At 38.1% G+C, this 24,125-nt stretch overlaps 1 protein-coding gene across 9 annotated transcripts in view; it reads right to left on the bottom strand.

Moving 5' to 3' along the window:
* RIMBP2 (RIMS binding protein 2) overlaps window positions 1-24,125 on the bottom strand; it is a gene marked incomplete at both ends in the record, with an annotated part of 114,694 nt that overhangs the window by 8,958 nt on the left and 81,611 nt on the right. For 5 of the 9 annotated variants that reach the window (XM_079543840.1, XM_079543836.1, XM_079543837.1 and 2 more), the window contains 10 exons: window positions 1,787-1,971; window positions 7,609-7,726; window positions 12,836-12,994; window positions 15,941-16,090; window positions 16,548-17,015; window positions 17,353-17,504; window positions 20,275-21,084; window positions 21,496-21,605; window positions 22,007-22,083; window positions 23,604-23,755. In XM_079543840.1, coding sequence (XP_079399966.1) covers window positions 1,787-1,971; window positions 7,609-7,726; window positions 12,836-12,994; window positions 15,941-16,090; window positions 16,548-17,015; window positions 17,353-17,504; window positions 20,275-21,084; window positions 21,496-21,605; window positions 22,007-22,083; window positions 23,604-23,755 — 2,381 coding nt within the window. Of the gene's footprint in view, window positions 1-1,786; window positions 1,972-4,667; window positions 4,815-7,608; window positions 7,727-9,432; window positions 10,165-12,835; window positions 12,995-15,940; window positions 16,091-16,547; window positions 17,016-17,352; window positions 17,505-20,274; window positions 21,085-21,495; window positions 21,606-22,006; window positions 22,084-23,603; window positions 23,756-24,125 lie in introns of all 9 variants that reach the window. The other 4 variants (XM_079543832.1, XM_079543833.1, XM_079543835.1 and 1 more) reach the window with 3 other exon arrangements.

Raw genomic sequence — 24,125 nt, 5'->3', positions numbered from 1 at the left:
TTATATTAGTTTTTACTAATGCGATTTAAATTAAAGAACTGAAACCGTTAGGTTAATTTGAATTTTGATTTCTAAGCAGAAATGGGACTTTTCTGTTAGCATTAAAAAAGCACAAAATTCAGTGACAACACTGAAAGCCAACAGCTTTCCTAGGAAACATGAATTAAGCTACAAAAATAGCACGAGTCTTCATCAGTGAGAACAGCTACATAAAATTTCTGCCTTCTAAAAATTCATGTTTGCCAATGACAGGCCTTTATCTAAGATTGTACCACACAAAAATGATGACTTTAAGGCAGAACTGATGATTAATTTTAGATTATTTCTTGTTTAGGCAAAATAATTTCCTTATTTCTTTTTATTAAAAACAAACAAAAATCCAATCGCTTCCGTTCAAATCAGAGTTTGAAAAAGTGACCTTTCATCAGCTGTAACTTTATGGAGCAGGAATGTTTTCAGTTTCAACCACTCACCTGGCACATTGCTACTTCACAGTGCAGCATCTGTGACTGCAATGCATGGACAGGACATTCACACAGCTCATGATGGAACGGACCCACCACCACCCCAAAGCTCAGGTGATGTGTGAAAAGCAATTTGGAAATGCAAACTAAGCCACATTCACATCAATGTCATAAGAAATAAAATGCAGATTGCATAATAATTACCACGGACCCAGACAGAAACTAAACATCAGTCAGCATAAATAACTTACATAGGGTCTCTCCAGACGTTTCAGTGGCAAACATGTACATATTAGTGAGGAAATAGATTAAATAAAAATTTGGTAATTATCAAATAAATATTGCAGCAGAAAAAAGTTCTTAAACAATTTCCATATCTTTGGCATAAATTTGTATCAGTAAGGAGGTAAGCAAAAAGATCTGAAGTATTTAACGTTAAATGTTCATTATTTTGTATACAGACAGGATGCAATCCAACACAGTGGAAGTAAATATTTTAATAGTTTAAGTTACAATTAATTATATCTTTCAAGCATGTACTGTGAAAAGTGAGTCTATATTTTTTCAGGTTCAATTTCAGATAATACTTAAATCTCAGTTAAACTTCTGAGTACCAGAAGCCCCACCTCTCCCCTTCCTCATTTCCACCCATTTTGCACCAGCTTAGATACAAGGTTGTAGGAGGAAATGCTTACATCTGCTGGTTCAACTAAAAAATCTGCCAGCTTTTTAAAATCTGAATAGCAAGCTGAGCAAATTTGCCTTGCAGCTGCACAATCATAATGAGGCAAGCTGTGATAGAGGGCATGAATAGACACGGATGGAGCATAACACTGTCACTGCCACCTGGAACAGAGCTGATGTTTCTTCTGCTGCCTCTTCAAGGGTCAGCTTTTGCACCTTACACTGATCAGTCAGAAAAGAACTTTTCCAGTTTCAAAGAGGAAGACTCTGGAAAAGAGATACCTAATTTTGAACCTTGATACAGCAGCTGTAGGTACTCTAAGCACTTTCACAGTACCTTTGGAGGACAATTTCCTTTAGCAGTTTTCTCTGTAGGCTTTGTAGCAATGGACATAGGGGGCTTCTGTCACAGCATGTAACTCTGGCCATAACTACCTAAGGCAACTTTGAGCTTTTTGCCCATTACCTAATCATTTTGAAGCCCTTAGCAGAAGGTGTTAGGTTCCAAATCCAACAAGATTTACAGCCAGAACCTTGGAGAACAAAAAAAATAATCTTGGACTCTAGTCACACAAGTTGCTTTCTCCAGTAGGAACAAAGCACACCCTGTTTTAGCCCTGTTTGTCTTTAGATCTCACCTTAATGATCTGCCCTTCTTTAAATGGCAGCTCTTCTTCTGCAGCATCAGGATTTGGGGACATTGTCAGCGGGTCGTAGTCAAAGAGTGCAACAAATATTCGAGTAGAAAGGTCTTCTGTCCCAGGATCTGTTTCTGATTCTTCATACATATCTGGAGAAAGATGGTCATGGCCACCATAGCCATCTATGGAAGTAAATTCAGAAAACAACAACTCAGTAATACAAGTTGGCTTCATTCTTCAACTATTCCAGTTAATATTTAAAACATATTGGGCATTTCAGTGAAAACTCAATGCATGTCCTACCATGTTCAACATTTTTTTTTAACAGTAAGACTAATTTTTTTTTTTAAAGTATATTCATAATCTGCTTGCACTGAATGGTTAGCTGATGTGCACACCACACTAACATTTACACAAGTGAATACAGCTCAACAAAACAATTGGTTTTTTTTTAGGTTTACTATAGTTTGCTGCAAATGAGAGTAGCACCTTAAGAGTGACAGAATGACACGTTTTGCCATTGCTGCAAAAATAACCAATGCTTTTGATCCAACTGTTTTCCAGCACAGCTGCTTCTGTTCTTCAAAACATAAGAAAGCACATCCCAGCAGGGTTGAAAACACAGTTCTAATCTCTTCTCTCCAGACAGGTAAGAAGATACATAGTGCAGCAGTGTTAAATTATGCCAGGGTTGGAACTACACTACTATTTTGTTTAAAGAGAGTCAGTTAACATAGCCAGCAGTGCCTCAAACCAACACAAACACTATAAAAATGTAATAAAATCCAGGAACAGTGGTTAGCTATGACTGCATTTAATTAGAGGCTTGGTAGGAATGATCATCCATGATCATCCATGAGTATCACAGTACTTGCCACTGTACTGCAGCCAGTCCACTGCAAGGCATCCAATCAGTTAGGATATTAAAGGTGAAGACTAGCTTTTCATTTCTCATAGCTTTCATACTGTTCAGGTTACCTGGAGAATTCATTTAGTCCATGAATCAACAACACACTTGAGGATGAACTTCAGTAAAACTGAGTTAGAAAACTAGGCCAGAAAAGCTGACAGTGAGTGTTTTGATTGACAGGTTTCAAACATTTTAAAATTCTGCTTTGAAAGAGCACATGGCAGCACTTCCACAGAAACAAAAACAGAACAGCAGAAACAAACATGCTCTTTCAACATACATGAAGCCTAAGACCCCAAAATAAAGCGCTTAAAATCACAGGCCACTTCAGTAAAACTTATTGTGCAAGTCCCACTCACTCAAATATGGAGCCACATACTTTTACTCTTTGCTAAACCAACACTGATCATCTAGTTTACAAGATCTTTCACAAGATTAGAGAATGTGATATTATGAACAATGAAAATGTAGTAGCTATATCAATGTTTCCCCAAATACAATTTTAACTGTAATAATCTCTTACGAGGAATTTCTCTTAATAGTTTAAATATTCAATATGTAATATTGCGATTAAAATTTCTCTTTTTGCCACAACTCCAGATTTCATTCAATATTTGAGATGTTTAAACTACCAGAAAATATTTTCAGAGGGTCGCAGCTTTAAGGGAACAGCTACTGACTCTTGGGTCCAGATAACAAGAAATAATGTGAGTAAGGAAAAATGCAAAACAGCAAAAGGGCAGGGAAAAGTTCCAGCCAAGAAGCTTTATGCAGACACAAAGCACAGAAAGGAAGTCAGGGAGAAATGCACGTATGGGACAGAAAGCAATGGGACACAAGGGGTGGGATTCCTCTGTTGTGTTCTCTCACAGTCAGTCTGCAGTCTGCATGTGGTTTGTACTCATGCCCAACAGGTAATATGAAACTGATGGGTTAAAGGTGGGACTTCTTGTTCGTTCGTTTTGAACTACAGATTGTTGCATCCTACTTTGACTGCAATTAATGGGAATTAGGTGCAAACACAAAGTATAGCCAAACATACCTCAGTTAAAAGCACTGACCTGTAATAATCTGAATCAAAACAGTCAACGTTTGCTTCACTGAATGAGAAAGCATTAGCTCATTAGCTACAAATCTTATTTCTCTGAAGAAACATGTACTACACATACACACATACAACTGTGTATGTAAAATCTTAGTCTTTGGATGCAGCCAGCCAGATTCCCAGCTGCTGCAATTTACCACCATTGCATTGAATTCATTACTAGACATTGATTTACACAAGTTGGTGACTGCAAGCAAGTCATGTTTTGGACAGTCAATCACTATTTGCTTTGACTCAACAGTCAATCACTATTTGCTTAAATTTTCAGGGCCCATTTTCTTCATCCAGAAATGAGGAAATAAAAAGAAAGAAAAAAGTGTTTCCTACTCTATATATGACCTAGGCTGCTCTTATAGGTTAAATGTGAAGACACTCCAATTCACTGAGTTATGAACTATGAAAACTGAGTTGTTGATCATGTAATGGTTTCTATGTTGATGAAGCAACAAATACCATCAGTTCTCCTATTATCAAACGCTGGGTTGTGACATAACAGCTGACCCTCTCCAGCCTGTATGGAAGCGTGCTCATTCTGATGAATGGCTGTTCAGGTATGTGCAGGAGATACTGACTGGCATTAGTAGCAGCAGAGGTAGCTTCACAAAGGTTCATGCAACGCAGTGTGCTTGGACGCAGCCAAGGATGGAGAGGTGGCTGGCTGCACAGCAGTTTCGGGACAGAGAGCTAAGGGCTGTTTGTCCCTCACATCTGAGTTGGAGAAACTTACCTGGCAGCAGACAGGATTTAAGAGCTATTCCCCTGGCATTCTGCATTGCATGCAATGTTGTCATACAGAAACCGCACTTGTTAACACGCAGCTCTACAAGGTGTCTGTCACAAAGGAGGAATAATGTTCGGCATACCGTATCTATATTCAGAGGTACGCTGCTGAGGCCATTTCTTGTGTCCACCAATGCTGCGATAATAAGCTTCTTCTTTTACAGGTGAAATATTTCCCTCACTACCTGACCGAGACCGCCCGCCTTCACTGTTACTGTCCATTGTAATTTCTATGGAGAAAAAGGGAATGATCTATTAAACATATCGCACTGTTGCCTTTGTGGAGGCTCCTGTGGGCAGGCTTTGCCCTACCTGCTTCTGACTGGCATAGAGTAGGAAGGCTAAACACTGGGGAAGCTTTGCCAGACGCCTCAGCTTCTAGAGATCCTCCTTCAGCAGGGGAACCACAGAAAGGTGTATCTCCTTTTTAAAAGCTTCTAAATTTTGTGCTTTTTAAAATTCAAACAGGGTAAATATTATCAGTTAGATCTTTGGATAGGAATCATCTTTTATTACGAGGTTCAAATAATCCTACCTGACAGATCTGCAAGGTCAAGAGCACTGTAAACTGTGTTTCACCTTCTAAAGTATCAACCTAAAAACAAAAATTAATTAATTTACTTAAATCCTACCTTCAACAATAACTAATCCAAAGTATTTATAGCTTAATGGAGAAAATACCTCAAATAATTTACATTTTGGAAAATCTAAAGACTTATCTTTGGAATCCTGACAATATTATAGTACTGAAGTTCTTTCCCACTCTTGTAACCTTCCAGAGCTGCTTTAAGAACTTCCTGTAGTAAGTGATGCAGAATAACTCAGTAAATGCTCCAGGCACACACGTAAAAGACCAAGCTGCTGCCAAGACAATTGGGATCCACATTTTGGAGCAGCATACTGAAGCCAATAAAATAGTTTCATATATTTAAGCAGTACAAACTTTGGCATATTGTAATGGTAGAACTACAGTAATTTCATTCTTCCAATATCCTCTGTGCAGCCCTTATTCACGGGAAATTTCTGTGTCAGTGGAAGTTCTGAAAGTTAGTTCAAGTTTATGCAGTCCTCTACTGTATGATTTTGGACAGCATAATTTTAACTTGCTTTATTGATAAATGAGTTAAATACATTTAACTGGGACATTTCATATCTTCTACAATTTCGTCCAATAAACTTGTAGGAAGCAAGCTTTGTGCAGAGTTTTATCTAGTGTTTATATCTCCCTGGTCTATTCTCAGAGTGTTTTACTTCAGTATGATGCTGGAAGTGAGAAATGTCTCCCAGCTATTTTAAATGCCAGTTTTTTTAGTCAGAAGTCAGGCCTTTTGATATCTCAGCCTTTTATACTTTAAGTTGCACTGAAGGAGAACAAACGTAGGACTTAAGATTCTCTTTAATAATGTTTGATTGATTATAAGCAATTAATTTCTTTATCTGACTCCTCACTGATTGCTACTGAACCGCTAAAGAGCAGTCATGACTTGCTGCCATTTGTGTCCTCACTTTGTTGACAGAAAGTGAACTCTGGCAAATTACTTCCCTATTTTTTAATTAAGAGGAAACCCAAAGTACTAATTCAAACAAGCCTGCCTACTCTCTCACTATTTATATAAAAAAATTAGAAACTTGGCTTAAGTAGTCCAAATGTAAACAGAATCTTTACTCTTGAAGAAAAAAAAGGCTGCTTTTGGACAAGAAGGAAAAAAGACATGAGAATTTAACAGTCCTACCACCACCATCTGAATGCTGTTTGGTTCAGCTAACAGCAGCCTGTCAACAGCACAGGAGCCTCCCTGGAGACGATTCTCCTCTATGCCATTTTCACATCAGAGTTATTCCATTAATATCTGTATGATCCTGGTTTATAGCGGGATGTGGGGAAAGAATCAGGCCTCTGACAAACCATGTTGTTACACTGCAGCTATTAAGGCAGTTTCTTGTATTACAGCTGTGTGTATTGTGACCTACAGTTGCAATAATAATAACTCCTGATAACAAGTATCAAAATAATTGTGCCCAATAAGGGGATTTTGCTTTTATTTATTTACTTTTTTTTTTTTTTGACAGCACTGGCATTTTAGTGTAAGCTCATACAAAGGGAAAATTATTCAGTATTTTTTTAAAAAAGCACTCCTTTATGATCAGTCTCTTTCCTTCTGATAATCCCCATTGGTGATGCCTCTCATCCACACAGATGCCAGATGAGAACTGCCTAACACTGCTTTCTGCTCCTGCTGCTGATGTGAACAGTGTTCAAAAATTAAAGCATGGTTTAGGGACAAGAACGAGACTGATTTTACGTCTTCATGGAGTAATGTTCTGCTCATAGCTCACATTACTCTTGCTGCATTTGTTTTGCATGTGTTTCCTGATTTTTCAGTCTGAATGTTCCTTATTTGTCAGCATAGAGTGCAAGTTTTACAAATATGTATTTGGCCATATTATCTTGATTCCATTATCTTTTCTGCACGACTTTTTGGATTTCCTGGTATACACCAGAATAAATTTTAAGTCATAAATAAGCCAGAAATAGAGATTAAATATAGTAGACATATGCAAGTTCTACCAACTTGTTACATTTAAGAGCTTCAATTTTCTCCTGGTGAATTCCAAAAAGTAGTCAAGAAAATGGAAAGTAAATGCAAAATGACAGTTGATGAATGGGAAGATGGATGGCTGAATGGATCATCAAATGAGTACATTTATTTTACTGATGGGATTCCTGCCTGCATTATTATTATTATTATTATTATTTTTAGGTAAGATTTAACAGCATCTAACCCAAGCAACACCCAGCAACACCCATTAAATTCAATGAAAATAATCCCAGTGATGTCAGTGCCTAGCAATTCAGCCCCCATGAGACACTTATATTAGTGCACTTATATTTAGCTCGTATTTAGATGGAGAAGCTTTTAGTTCCATCTCACCCCATCGCTCAAGACAAGTGTCCTTTGTAAGGATCGCCTCCCCAACTCTGAGGCTGCAAAGAACAGAAATGCACCAATCTGTCCAACTAACCAATGGAAGGGACCAACATTGGTCGAGACCTTTGTGGCACTGCACTGCCATGAGAGGACCTTCGCCCTGCATGCTCCACCCTTTCAGGCCGTCCTGCAGATGATGGATTACCTAAAAGCTAAAAAAACAACAAAAGAAAAAACAGGTTTGTAAATTACATGCATGATAACATTATGGTTACATGGTTGGACATTAATCAGGTCAATCATATTTGGAAGCAAAAGCTCTAAAGGCAACTAAACTTAGTTTTTAACTCAAAGGTTAGCTGAAAAGTAAATACTGTTGCCTGGCAAACCTGCAAAAGCAAAAATGGTTCCCTGATTTATGGCAGTTTTGCAACCAGCAGTCACACATCAGAACAAAAAGAAAAGAAAAGAATTTTGGAAACATTCTTTTGCCTTTGTTGTTGCTGCTAAAATGACATCATAATCTCCTGAAGAGTCATGCGACCAGTCACGAGAGTTCATGATATTGGACTGCACTGAAAAGGCAAGCAATTTTTTGTTGTCAGCTGTGCAGCTTTGACCAGTTTGCAGCATGTGAACAAGTGTACATCCTTCTGCCTTTGAGCACGCTGCTTTTCTATAATGGCTTTTGATTGTTAAAGCCTTTTAGATGTTCTTGAAACATGTAGAAGGGAATGTAGACACATTTCATCTCACATCACAGCTGTCTCCCTCTGTTCATTACCCTTGCAGAAAACACTGCTACTTTAATAATGAAATGATACTATTTTAATGCTCTCCAGAGTTCATCATGCAGCCACTGAGATTAATACAGCTTGGGGATCGGTTTTAATGGGAGAAATTTTTAAGGATCATTTCAGAATAGACTGCTGGGCTAGAAGAGCAGGCAGCTGATTCTACAGTTCTATGAAACACGCTTGATCTGAGATTTCCACTCTGGACTGCTGCAGACAGGGCGGGCAAAGAACTTGTTTGAACTTTTGGGAGCTGGGAAGCCTATGGATACAGCTATAAAAGCACAGAGACTGCCAGACTAATGGACAGAAACACAATTAGGCAGGATTACACAGAGGCATCCTTGAAAGATGTGGAACAGCCCTGTCCTCTCCCTTTCGAAGAAGCTGTTTGCCTGCATTCTCATGCAGAGATGCAGACTGCAACTTCAAAGGCAAGAAGAGATGATCTAAAAAGGAAGTCGAAGTGGCGACAGCGCAGAGAGAAGGGAGGAAATGGAAATATGATGAAACCTGTGACTCAACAAACGTGGGTCACTGTTACACTGGGGAGTCTTGATTGTCCACAGATGATTCATGATAAAGAGCATATCCTTAAAATTCAGTGAGTGAGATGAACAAAAAGAATATGATGAAATGGATTCTTTGAGATATTTAAAATAAAAATTACTGATGAAATATTTTTCCAGTTAAAATGCAGTGGTTTTTTTTTTTTTTTTTTTTTTTTTTTTTTTTAAAGCAACATTTAGATGGGCAAAATAAAGTAAAACATTCTTTGGGAAAAATTGTAGTTCAGCTAACCCTTAATTAAAATTTAGATTCAGTTGTCCTTTAATAAAAGCAGCCATTATTGTAATTTTTTCTGTGGGAAAATTGTTGTAAAGCAAATTAAACTGATTTTAGCATGACATAAAAGATGACTGTAAAGCAAAACGCAGAATAATAAACAAAAATGAATGGGGAGGAAAAAAATGGGAAAAATGCAGCAGACAGGTCCAAAGGATGGACTCTAAAAATTAATTCAGAAAAAAAAACCCCACAAAACAAAACCAACAGAAAAAAATACAAGAGAAAGAAAACTGATTTGGCAAGCAGATGTTAGAAGGAAGATTTACTTCACACACCAAAGAGTCTTCTGCATCTCTGTGGGATGACTTTGCAAGAGGACCAGCTGCCCTAGAGTCAGCCATTTTTAAGTCGTTCTTCCAGCCTCCCTGAACATCTTCATTGGACAAATTATCTGGTCTATTACATTTCTGAGTCTCATACTTTTTCTCGTAACTGGACTTGACCTGTTCACTCCTGGGCTCTACAAAGGAAGATCCCAAGTCACCAAAATCTTCTTCAATGCTGGTTTGCCTTGTTAAAGTTTTCCTGCGAGCAAGCAATGGCCTCATGCTTTTCCTGCAGGAACAATCAGCAGTGTCTGCACAACAGCTAGATGCAACACTGGCAGAAACTGAATCGCAAGTGTATCTGAACGTAAAACGAGATTCCTCTTCTTCACTTCCACAGTCCAGTCCACTGTCTGGGCTTCTTGATAAGGACCGGCTATATTTGCATCCTTTGTCATCTGCAGCAAAATCCTCCATGTCTGAAATTCTGTGCTTGGCTGGGTACCAGAAGTTGTGCTGCTGATCTTGATTGTAGGGCCTAGGTGGTCTAGAGTCTCTAGCTATTGTGGATTTCTTTTTATAGGGCATACCTAAACCCTGCTTGTACAGCAGTTCAGAGTATTCACCATCCTCTTCAGCTACTTCTGGAATACTGAACAGCTTTTTACTGTGATGTATCTGCTGTGAAAAGTCAGGCTGTTCCAAAAAAGTGGCGTCAGTGGTCTTATTCTTATTGCACTCCTTAAGATTATGTAATGTTAAAAACCAGAGAGGGAATAAAGAGTGTGTGACAAAAATAAAATGGGAGGGAAAAGGGAGAAGAAAAGAAAAATAAAGACAGAATTAGTTTTAGAGCAATGGCAAACATAAGACATGCAGCTTATTAAGTGAAAAGGATGTCATGCTTTGAATGAGAATCTGTGAAAAATAAAGACATGATTAAGAAAGTTTCTGTGTGTCAGATACCACGAGGAGTCAGTACAAACAACTGAGCGATGCTCTAACAAGAACAAACCCATGCATCTAAAACAAAGCAACAGAAGCTGCATACAGATTCCAGCATGGTGAATGAGAATGGCATTAAAACATGGCACTAGTGCTGAGTATGATCCTTACCACATGACAAATTGGAATTTTATTTTTCTTTGTAGCCAGAACCCATATCTGAGAATGAAAATTCTGTTCTAACAAGCTTTCTTGCTTTGCATCTATTATATTATCCTATATTAGTACCAAATATCCCTAGAACTCCTGCCACAGTGGAGAAATTCTGCAAACATCATTAAAGAAGCTTTAGATTCCTTTAGAAAATTAAAAAAAAAAAAAAAATAAATTAAAAAAAGCATCATTTTCAAAGCTTGGCTTCCAGAGAAAGAAGCCAGAGAAGCTGGCTGCTCTCTGATGCCCCTTGGTCTGGCACTGTCCTCAAATCTCCCATTATAATCTTGTACCTGCTTGATTAAGCCAGTATTTGAAAATCAGCCTATTAGTAGAACTAAGTAAAAGTCTCTGTTTATACCAGAAGTGGGTACAAACTATCCCATCTTGAATAAAATAAGCATTCTGAACACAATAATGCTTTTGACATTTTTGTGTTGTAATTACACTAAACACATGTTGGCAGGACAGAAGAAACCTATGTAGCATCTTTGCTGGACTCCAAGGAGAGACAATGTATGTCTGATCTGTCTTAAGTTATAAACGTGCATCAGTCCCACGAAACTTTTATGACAAACTGCCATAGAAATACGAAAAAGTCAATAGATATGAGCAGGAAGTTTTATCTGAGTTCAAGTATTCCTCATTTTAGAATACTCAGATCTGGTAAGTTAGCTCAGTCTTCCCTTTATCACTGACACCTGCCTTTGTTTTAAGGAACCACTGGAGGAAATAACAATCTCACAATAAAGCAAGTATTTACCTGCATGCAAAACATTTTCTTGTTACTTGAGAATATCTATTTCCTTAGGAGAAAATAATTACAGCTGAAAGTGCATGGTTGGCATACTTTCAGATGCAAGAGGAACACAAACCTGTTCACACTATGGAAAACCTGGTAAATACGCTTTTTTTTGTTGCTGTTAACTAACTACTGCTGTTGAAAAGCAAAATTGGATCTCGTGAAAGAAGGGGAAATTACTGAGCACTTTGGGATCAGAATCTGACGTGAAGCATGTATCCAAAACCCTAACAATACAGTGGGTAATATTCTCCATGTGAGACTCCAACATCCATGAGCCCTTCCCCAGGAAGCACTCACACTCTGAGTTCTGTTTCTGCAGATTAAGCACCACGCCTTCCACATAGACCACAACATAAACAGAGGTATGCCAGCAGAATTCAAAATGTCTAGAATGACTTATCACACCAATTAAGGGCCTGGTTAGATATCAAAAATTAGCAATACTATCATAAAACTAAGGAATAGGTATCGTTTCTGAAGCATGAATCACAAGAACAGTCTGAGGACAATTTACTTTTTCTCTAGAGGAAGGGTCAGAAGCAGCATGCAGAAGGATTTCAGATTCAACCTTTATGATAGCAGAAAAATTGAAACACCCATTAGTTTTGTTTTGAAAAAGTACCCCTCTCATTCCAGATAGTGTCAGAATAGAAGGGCTGAGTTTACAGTACACGAAAGCAGTTTCGATGGTCATAATTCTTTTATGTGTGTGAAAATAGCACCGTTTTTTTGTTAAATAACTAAATACTAGAAGAAAAATCCACCTGTGGTTTTCCTTATCATTCAGTTTATCCAGCTTGCTAAGAGAAGAATTTAGTGTAATCGATATACACATAAAAAACAAATACAGTTTACACGAGCAGACATACTATGGGAAATACACGCTCTGCATTCAGTAAGCTCAGTGTTCTACATATACTCTAATTGTTGTCTTTCATGATTAATATTCTTATACAGTGTTAAAACGGAATTTCTGACACTTATTTCCTGTTTGGTGATTCCTTAATTACCCCAAATCTCCTTCTTACAAGTGTGCTTTGGAGTCAGAGAAAGAGATGGCACTGAAAATAGGAAAAAACACATCTGATATGGAAAGCCTAAATTGTTGTAGGTGGATTTTTTTTCCCCCTATAGGTATGCATGTTTATATAATCAACTCGTTATTTGAGTAGTGCTTGCAATATATTGTCATATAAACAAGGAAAAAGATCCCAGATACAGAGCAAAAACTGCAACTTCCACAATTTCATATAGAAAAACAGTCAACTAGCTACAAGAGTAGATATCCAACAATGGAGAGGGGAAAAAAAGAAAAGAGAAGAAACAAATTCTAAGTCTACACAGCACTTTTTTAATCATCTTCAAAATCCATACTTGACTGAAAAAGTGCTTTGAAGGAAGAAAAAAACCCTGGAGGTACTCTTGAGGTTTCCCTGCAGTCACACTTACCTTAAGTGCATTGTGTGAAGTCAAACTGACTCGCCGTCTTCCTCCATCCTCCAGCTGCATTTCAGAGTACAGCTCTTCCTCGTCTTCCTCCATAATATCAGACAAATCAGAACCTCTGCTGCTCTCTGTATGGTAGTCTTCGCCGTGGCAATAGTGAGGCTATTCAGCAGAGTGAGAAAGAAAAATCTTTAATGACTGAAATTAAAATTCCTTGTGCACCACCTATGAGGACCAGAAGTACTTCCTTGGTTTGAACATCACAGTAATACTGCATGTAAACGACATCATGCAGGTTGCTCTTTTGTTTTATGAATAAAACCTTTTTTTTCATTTATGCTCCCATTTAATTCAAGAAACCCAGTCTCAAATCCATAGGTGATCCAAAAAGATGCATTCAGAGCATCAAATCTAGCTTTAGTCCTGATGAAATTCCTCTAAAGAGGTCCTTCATGCATCAGTAGACTTGCTGACCAAATTGTAAAAGCCCTAGGATAATTCACATATCATCTGTTCTTCACAGCTGTTTGTTACATCACAGAATGATTTAAAAGTGATCAGCACTTAATTATTGCAGCATGTTACCATCATTGTATAATATAGCTAGCTGATGGAATTTGAAGCTTTCATTCTGTTAAACATTGCAGGAATGGACTGGCTACAGTTGTAATGGCCTTTTATAACTAGTTTGAATATTTTAAGTTCCAGTGAGATGGAAGATAAAGAGGAAAATATATGTCTCACTAAATTGCTACTAAACTGTTAAGCAGGTGTGGCCTTGGTTTAATTCCTGCTTAGCCAGAGTGCTATGTCCAACAAACCAGATCATAAACTAAACTCATTGTATTTCCAAGGATACATTTTAAAATGAAGCTGAATGTCTGCAGTAAAACATCTCGAGATCACAAAATAAAATAAAAAACTCTCACAGATTATCAAATGCCAGTACTGCTGCAATAAATCCATGCTTGCTTGGACCATCACACCTACCAAGTTGCCTCCACAGCTTATCTAGTGTGCTACTAACAACAGTAGAGTCCTGCTAAACAGCCACCCAATTATTTAAAGAAATCTTTTAATATAAGCACTAGATTAAATAAATCATGAAACATAACTAGGACATATTATATAAGGAACAATTGTGCACTTCTGCCCAAGATCTGTATCTGTATAATCTGTATGGAAAAGGGCGCACAAACTTCACATGCAATAACTGAACTGTTTCAGATCTCTGATCCATGCTACCCTTCCTCATGGGACATGTTCAAACTGAGGAGTTTAAAATCTATATTTCCACCTCCAAAACACAAAACACCAAACGTGAAGGATCTCCATGAGTGGCCATATCTAATGCTCATCAAACACTTGAAGAAAAACCTTAACATCACTTGCATCTATCTGCAGATCTTTTTTTCCACTCATCTATAAATTAAGGCAAGTAAACTGATACAAAGCCTGAGACATTTGAATACAGATCAGAATACAGAATAGCAATTCTTGAAGATACCAGCAGCACAAAGGCATTACAATAAAAATATCAAACTAATAATTTCTTATGGAGAAGACCACCACAGATTACGTCTCTCCATTTTTTTCCAATTATTTCTTTACTAACAAACCACACAGTAAAAGTGATCTTTCATAAACAACGTAAATGAGCAATTAAACTTCAAATAGGTGTATCTCACTAAGCTGCAAACGTTTAATAATCAATTTGCACTTAATACACTGCAGCTGTTTCACAAGATATAATCTAGCTGCTGTTCCTCAGAGCACATTTTTAGTGTTTAAAGCGATGAGGAATTCTTTCAGCCTCACACACACACACAAAATTCTAACTGTATCTGAGAAGGCTTGAAGCCAGATAGATTTCAAATCTGGCCTTGAGGACATAACTAGTAGATAGCAAAGTTTAATCTCTTTAGGCTTCAAAGAACATAAATCTAAGGCTTCCCTGACTTTCAATGTTCATATCCAAGCTGTCTGTATTGGTTTTTAGAGCTCAGTAAAGCAGACACATTCCAAATAATCTCTGGATGATCTAAGGTCTACTTGCAGCAACTTAGTATGCTTACAGTAGATATACCCAAGTTTGTTTAACTTGGTCAAGTACAAAGATATATATATTTGTTAATATAAAAAACCCTAATTTTATCTTAGACCCACTACAAACACTATACACATATACACTGAGCCTTCTTAGTGAGATCACTAGGCCTGATAAAAAATCTTGGTCTCTTTGCATCTAGAACCATTTTAATTGTATACAGATGTAAAGAGCACATTTTGTAAGCATAGCATGATTGGATACATTAAAAAAAAAATGGAAACCACTCTATGTAGAGATGACACTACATGAAATCCTCAAGCTCCAGATTTGGAACACCTGATATTTGGAGCAATGTTTGTACATAAATAAATGATTGAGCTTCTGTGATGAGCTGAGCCAAAACTCCACAAGGTTTTAGAAGTGGTACAAAGAAAGGCACTGCTCAGAGCCTTCAAAATGTGAAGTCAGATGTCTGGCTAGCAAGATTCTTCTGCCATCCCAAGACATAAGAAAGCATCTAGCTAGGATTTACAACTCCCTTGAAAGTAACTTATGAAATCACTTCTTGTTTTTTTCGAGTTGGATCAAACTAAAAGCTGCACAGATGTGGAAAATTCTTTTGCTACATCTTTCTATTTCTTACAGCATCCCTTCCCTAAGTATATAGGATTTTCTGCTAATTAGCATTACAGGTTACGGCTTTAAAAAATCCTTCCCTCTTTCCGTTGTTTTCCCCCCAAAACATTACAGCATTCTTTCATACACAATAATAATACACAAATCCCAAATCCCAGAGCCCAAATGTGACTTTTTTTTAAAAAAAAAGCATTTCCAGTACTCAAACAGCTGTGTAGTATAACAGTCTACAGATACATGGTAACAAGCACTCAGTTCTCATCAGAAAGTCTAATGCAGCAGTAACAGGACATTAGTCTGTTGCCACACAATTATACCAGTATGGTTACAATAATTAGTTGCCCTGAAGATCATGCTGAGCTTCACAAAATAACTCATTTCATATTAAATAACCGGCACAATAAAAAGACCAGGTTACTCACTTGCTTTCCAAGTTCTGATCCTTTCAAGAAATCATCAACTGAAGCCCCCCTCCTTTTGACATTAGGAGAATCATATCCATCTTCCTCATCATCTGAGTTAGCGTACTGTGCTGCATTGCTCCTTTCACTAAAAACGCTCCTCCTCTCCATCTATCAAACCAACAAAAAATGGAAAATTGTAAAGATGACTTCATCTTGCAACCAATGGAGAAATGGCTAAATAAGACATAAAAACTCACAAGCACAACGCTTTAATATACTCATGGTTTAAAGCAGTGTTAGTTTTCCTGACTAACCTTTTAGGAAAGGCTTCCTCCCCATTCTCCCCCAACCCCTCCCAGAATTATTTTCTGGAAACATTTCTAGTACAGTTATGAAGCTTCTACTGTTGGTCAAAGGTTGATCAATGCTCTGTATGGTTAAAGGCATATTTGCTGAAGATACAACAGAATTTTAATATACAGCTTCTCAAAACACTGATCTTCAGGTCTGGGAATTTATTAGAAGCTAAGTAAGGTACATACTACACAAAAAAGTATAGTTGATGGAAAGCTCTACAATGAATAAAGCAAGCCCTAAAAGCTGCAAGAAAAAAGTTGGTCTTTACCCTATTGCTCTCTGCAACTCGCTGCGCAGCTTCTCTTGCCATGGCTTTTGCAACAGTGTTTGGGACAGGCGTGCCTTGAGGTTGAGGGAGTATTCGGTTAGGCGATGGAGATCTTCTCCCCTGAAGCGAGCTGTGAAAGTTAGGGACAGGTGGTTCAAGTGTGTGCCCATGAACAGGGGATGCTGAACGAGTCTGCTCCCATGACTCATCTATTTTTACATGTGGACCTAAATGTTCTTCTTTGGTTTCTGGGGCTCCGGCACTTGCTAATGGCTTAGATTTGGGAGCAGTTCTGGGGAGAGGGGATGGAGGCACCAGTAGGTCAGATGGAATGGCAGCAACAGAAGAGTCCACTGATTCCCCTTGTGCAGAGAGTGTTCGAACAGTAACTTCCTTTGCTTCAAGACTTCTTAGTCTCATTAGCTCCACCAACGTGTTCTCTGCTGTTGGAAAGATCACCTCTGCCACCTGTGTACACAAATAAGCAACATACTAGCATGAAGATATGTTACCCTCCCTTCAACCACACTGATGAAGAGCCTTCAACGTTTTAACATGGAGTGAAAGTTAGGGCACCACAACAATTAGCACCAGTCTTCTTAATTCTTTCCAACTCTTCTGTCCAAAAGCTGAAATGCGTACAGAAAGGGTGCTAATGATCAAATAGCACAAACAAAAGAACAAGTACTGATAAAAAGCAAGAAAGCATAGCAGACATTGAAGTGCCATCACACATTTATTGCCACCTTTGCCTGCCAGCAGAAATTCACCCAACGCAGATGGTACCTGTAATGCTGGAACTCACCCGTTGACCTTTTGCATAAACACCATAGCCTGTGACATTGGCACCGTGGGAGGTCCCTGTTGCTGTCAGGGCTGGTGGCTTCCAGGACACCTGTATGGTTGCTTGGGTGGACCCGGCCCGGACAGTAACATCTTGAGGTGGAGCTGGAGGACCTAAGACATGCAAGACTGGTCATCACTGAGCCTTAGACTGGAGTCCGTAGATGAGTTTGAGAGTTGGAAACTACAGACCTCAAAGCACTTATTTTTTTCAAGAAGACAAAGTATCATTGCTAAGTTACAGTGTAAAAACAGAAGCCTACACTCAACATGAACTGATCCTGGGCCTTACAGACATTAGCTAAGCTCCATTTACAACATAGTTTGCAATTGCGTTGCACTTTGCTCCAATTTTTATCCCACCAGGCTGCATAACTGCTACTTACTTTGAACAGAAATGTTAACAGACAAATGTGAGGGAAAAGGCACCCAGAATGACACTGTTAATGAAAAATGGCTGCAAGTGACAGCAAGTGACTTTTTGGTATCTTTGCACTGAATGCATGTGGCATTCACAGAAATGACTTTGGAATTCTGCTTCCATCAGTGACCATCAGTGCCTCCAAGTCAAGATCCACAGGTCAGAAGCACACTGACACTAAGGTGCACTGGATGCAAGGCAGAACTGGAATCTTTTCAATCAGCAGCACGTTGGTTAAAGACAACTGGATTCAACATCTTTTATCTGCACTGAAGAAAAATATATATCTACTAACTTTTTAAGGCATTTAGCATACATTAGAGAAATAGTACACCAAGTACATCCTTAATTAAAAGACATTATCAAGCTACTATAGATAGCTCTACTTTGGACAGGAACCAAAGTGAAACATCATAGTTTATTAGTTCATGAATATTTCAGGCATCCTGTTCTGTTATTTAACAATCAAACACTGGGAAGTGCTTCACGATAAAACATTTCCGAAGCAGGTTTCAGCTGCAGCCACACCTGGGTAATAGCTGGGAGAACACAAACCTTAGCAGCTGAGAGTTTGCTTTTTCCAGTGAACAAAGCACCTCCAATTTCTGTTCATCTACTGAGACAGAAAGTTACAAATATTCTGCGAGCATTCACTGCTGCCAAACAGGTCATCATACAAGTGTAAATATCAAACAAGCCTCATCTTCCAGATACACTGGCAAACCATCAGTGCATTTCAGTGGTTTGTTATCACTGCCTTTCATCCTTCAGTACAGATGAAAATCCTTTAGCAAAGATGGAAATAAAATTCTGGTCATGTTCAGGACACCATAGGCAGAACATGATTTTTTTCCCTATAACATCCATTGCACCTAGTGTATTTTTAACTAGCAAGACCAAAGCAGTAAATCTAACCTAACCGACTTTTTTCCCAAAATAAGATTTTGAATTAGGAGCCAGTTTCATCTTCCCTATTTTGCTGACAGCCTGTATTAGCAATTCAGCATAATTCTTCAGTTTACAGGAAGAAGGCAACTGATCTGTTCCAGTATCTTGTCTCTGTCAGTGACATTCATCTGCTTTTGCAGGAGACGACACCTTTCTTCCATTCTCTCAAACAAACAATCTCCAGAGAGTTTATTTCTACCTTTGTAGCCTGTAACAGAGATTGGTTTAATAAAATGCAATGCATCTCAACAGAGAACATGTCATTATTGCTTTAGCGTGCTTCAGCAACTAGAGGGAGTTAAAGACTCTTAAGAGTTTGGCCTGAAAAAATCTCACTCGAAAGGCATTTCCCAAATAACAAAGAAGTCAAACAAATTTAATTCACCATACAGGCAACATCTCCCAGGTACAAAGTTGAACATGCTCTCCTCCTAGCAGATGCTGCAATAGTATCACCACTTATCCCACTGAAATGACTGAAAACAAAACAGTAAATGCCCAAATACAAGACATACAAGCTTAATTACTTCTCTCAGTTCAACCAACTGTCCTGCATGTGTCCTTACATGTAAGTCACTCAACCCAAGGAAGAGGCCAGAAATAATTCCTGCTCCCTTGCTGGAATTGAATCCCAGCAGGGAGTCAATCAACACACTGCACTGTAGATGTCATTGGAATTTCACTTGCCAGGAGTCACTTGTGCTTGACTGTCTCTGTTTCAGGGGCATTCAGTGCTCTAGAAGTATGAATATAAAGTAAATGTCCTAATTGTCTTCGATTAGACAAGTCTGTAAGAAGAGATGTTCATATTTTTAGGTATTACCATACATTCCAAAATCATGACATTACCCTTTCAATGTAGTACACTATTTCAGCTCTAGTCTTCAATGTTACATCACAGTTCACTGGGAGAAGACTCATAATTTATCTACATCTCTAATGTAAAAGCAAGGTGGGAAAAAAAAGGCCCTGACTTTTCAAAACACAACCGATTCACTACCTCCACAAATTCAAATTGTACCTGTGATTACAACCACACAACCAAAACTCATCTGTATCACCCCTAAATCACTGTGATCCTCTAAGCTATCTATACTGCTTTCTATTCCAGGGAAGAAATGGATCATCTCCATAAAAAGTGCATCTGGATACACAAACAACATGCTAGAATAATAATTGTTTCTGTCCAGAGCTGTCCATACAAACAAAAATAAATTGCTACCAGAACTACTATAACTAAACTAATTAAAAAACAAGTTGAGATTATTCTGATAAATACATTCTAGCACGTGATGTTGTTCTGCATGTCTTTCTCTAACTTATCTTCCCAAAATGTACCAAGGAACAAGAAGGGGAGTAATACAGGAGAGGAATGAGTCATAGGTACCATTAAGCAATCGAATAGTCCACAGCCATGAAAGCGACACTGATTACAGCATAAAGCAAAGGGTAGGCTATTTTATCTGGAATTTTTACAGAAACATAACTGGAGAGTTAGGGAGAAAGATACCAAACCTGCTGGCAACGTAGAAAATTCCACAAAGGCTTCTTTTTTTTCTCGTTGTTCTAGGGGAAGCTGCCAGGGCATCTGGTGGGGCTTTGCCATGACTTTCACCTTGTAGGCCATATTGGGTTTCAAATTAAAAAAATGGTACTTGTAGCTAGCAGCTTTGACAATGTCAAACTCTTCTTCATTAAGAAAAATGACATGACTGTAATTACTATTTGTAGGGAGCCAGGACAGCTCAGCAGAAATCTGGGTTATGTTGTCCACTTTGAGATTAGAGGGGGCTACAACGACGTCCTTCCCAACTAACAAAGTGCACTGCAGTTCATCTGAGTTACCCTTATTTGTAATGCTCTGAATTGAGATTCGGTATGTACAAGTAGAAATATTAAGCTTTTCTATAAGAGCTTTCGTTCTGCTTCCCAAGGCTATGGTCATCCGTACTTCTTTGTCAACCAGAACATTATAGCTGTTAATGGTTCCCCATCCGGGTGGCACTACTGGCGGCTCCCAGCCCACAATGACACTTTTGGCTAGTTGTTTAATAAGGGTGATTTTTCTAGGATAAGGCACAATGTCTTCTCCAATTTCATCAATGTTCACATCCAGAGTCCCTGCACCGTTGCTGATTACGCTAGAGTCTATGTGACTTGGTGGACTTATCTCCAGGATATCTCCTTCCAAAGTAGAACCCGAATGGTTGATGAAATTCTGATCTTGTTCACTGCTTAATGTGCTCGATAAACGGGTCTCATTGTCTTGAACAAAATCCACAAAATTCGAAGGGACCAGTCCTCTCTGTCCATCTAGAAGCTCCCCTGGTGAGAAAGAAAAACGTCATTGAAGTCCTTGAGGAGCACAGCCCTTGCATGTTAACGTCCTGTGGTAAGTGGATAAGATAGAGGTGAAAACTGTACACGAACAGCATTTGGAGTTTGACAAAGTAAAAATTTAGCGTAGCAAAAACCCAGAACTGCCAGTAAGCTTTCTTGTCACCTTAAATCTACCAAGCAGGAAAAGCTGGCAATATAAAATGTCTTATAGTTAGCTCTGCCTGCAAAGAGCGGCTTTGTTGGTACAGAAACTCTGTTAATTAACATAATGATGATAGGGCTAATTTTAGCAACTGATTTGATAGTAGATGAAGGAGAGCACAGGGAGTGTGTTTGACAGGTGAACTGATTTAAATCTGCATCAATTAGCATGAATACACAGATTCAAAAACCTACCTTCATAAAAGCCATCTTCATCCATATCTCCATACACATAAAGGTACTTTCCTGCTGTAAGAGGGAGCTCTGCTTCTGGATTTTCATTTGGTCCATCAAAAGGGTTGTAGCTGCAAAGAAGTACAGATGAAAAACATGCATGTATACTTACAACCCCCACATAACTGGATACTAACATGAAAAAGGTGTACAGTTCTACGGCTACCTTAGATGGTAATTCAGTCTATTTTTATTTTATTTTATTTTATTTTTAATATATAACCCTGGCCTAAGTTTCCATTCTGAAAAGTGAATTAAGGAGATATCACTCGGGAGGTCTCTTCCAGTCCTTATCTTCTCCCTTTTCTAGTGTGAATAGCTGCAGCCTGTTACTTAACTACTCAAAGAGTGCTCAAAGAAAGCAGGGACACAGATTGTAGATCCACCTGCAAAAACTTCACTGCTAAAAATGTTCTCGCACTTGGGTTTTGACCAGGAACAAGAACTGGCTCTAGCTAATGATGTTTGTTACCTATAACGTGCAATACAAAGATGGACTTTCCCAGAATATCTCTGCTTCGAGGTATTGGAATTCTGATCATTATCCATCTGTAAAAGAAAAAAAAAGACAAAAAAGATTTCTGAAAGTTCCATGCATCATTCTCCTGACAGATGAAAAAAAAAAAAAAAAAATCGAACATGTAATTAAGAAGAGAAAATTAACATTGATATGAATCAAAATCAGTTAATTTTACTTAGAAAGGTTTAGAATATAAAGCAATTGTAAGTCAAATTCCAGCACGGTAAAGAAATTGAACTATTTCTTGGTACATCCTAAAGATTCAGATAAGATCAGAGTCTAGACATTAATTTCCCTCAAAAGCTTGCAGAACTGACCCAAATACAGACTGGTTGTTTATCATTTAGTAAGTAAAAAAGATAGTGAGGGATGTACTTTACTTATTTCATGCTTTACTTTGAACTCTTTCAGGAAAAATGAACTTTTCCCGTAAGATCTGGAGGACTTTCATTAAGGTGGAGATACTAGGATTAACATTAGAGTCAAACAGGTAAATCGTCCAAAACTGGATGATCATTTTACAGTCTGGACAGAGTGAATATTGAAATACAACTTTCTGGCCTAAACGTGTCCCTGCTTGGTTGCCAGTATGGACCAAAGGTGCCCCAGAAAAACACTGAAGCAAGTCACCTTTCTTCTGAATTAACTCTTAAGAGATGGGTTAGCTTGCTAGGAAAGCACAGTATGCACCATCCTGCCAACGCACCACTTTCAGTGGACAACAACAGCTATCAAGTGTTCTCCCCCATGTCGCTTTGGAGATGCAGGGCAGCTTTTGAAGGGTTATTGTCCTGATGTCTGAAAGCTCATAACTTACCCAATGCTTATTCCAGAAGATTGTTACTAAGAACAGAGAAGTTGCAGAGAGAATTTCACAAAATATCTTTTTTTATAGAGTATTATGTAAGACTTTAGAGCAGTGTCCCACTGTTAGATTTTATTTTCCTAAAAGACTATTTCCTAATGATTTTATCCATACACTTCCTCCCATGCCTGATACCTATTAAAAAAATGGGACTTAATTTCTGTTTGCTTGCATAATATAAGTATGCATCACATAATTACACTCAAGAAGGCACACAATGAGCAACACTGCAAAAGTGGTCTTGACATTTTCAGTGAGATAACTCAAAAATAATAGAAAGATGGAATTAAATCTGACATGCACGTTTTCTGTTTCTTGCTGTTAGTTCTGCTTCCCTAAATCTCATTGTTAATCTACCTTTTCTGATTTGACTAATATGGGCTGCTTTTTTTTTTTTTTTCTTTTTGCAGCCTATTCAAAAGCAGTTAATTCTCCCACATTTCATCTTGGTAGGGACACATCTGTATTTAACTGTGAATAAGCCTTAGATACATCCATAGAATTCTAAGACTCTGAAAGTCTCGTGAAATTCCCACTGCTCACAATCACAATTTGTCCCAGAAAATACGAATTTTCATGTCTTTTCTTTTTAAAATTTGGTGGATGATCCTGCATCAGCCTCAGAAGAAGAGAGATCCTGGCCCCACACCATGTATTTCCAGCAAGAAATTTAAGAAGACTCACGTCTGAATCAAATCTGCATCTTGGGGTACCAGATCTTGACTTTGACAGGAATGTAGGTTTGACTGACAACTGTTCTGGTTTGTCTCCAGATATTTGAAGGGGACGAATAAACTCCGAAATTACACAACGACTCCCAGAAGGACTTTCATGACCTGGCATGAACAAAACTGAATAAATGATTGCTTTCAAAAGAAACACTGGTAAATAACAACAAGGGGTTATTTTTTTTTCTGTATTTTAGAAATCATTATTAAAAAAAAAAAAATCTTCCCCGTTGTTTTTGCATTAAGAACAAAACTAACAGTTAGAAAGGAAAAATGCAAGGAATCAGTTCTTAAGAAAACACAGTAGTTTCTGGAAATGTATCTTCTTCCTTGAAATATCAAATAATGTTAAAAAAAAAAAAAAAAAAAAGCCACATTTCTTGTGTGTAAAATCTTGTAAAATCCACAGACCATCAAATAGCTGTTATTTTGTCATGACTGGCAGATATCTGTCAAGGAAATCTGAACATCCTTTCAA

The sequence above is a fragment of the Tetrao urogallus genome (genome assembly GCF_951394365.1).
Source record: "Tetrao urogallus genome assembly, chromosome: 17".
In the NCBI taxonomy this organism is placed as follows: Eukaryota; Metazoa; Chordata; class Aves; order Galliformes; family Phasianidae; genus Tetrao; species Tetrao urogallus.
Note: the sequence above shows the minus strand (reverse complement) of the source record. Positions and strands in the feature narration are given on the sequence as shown.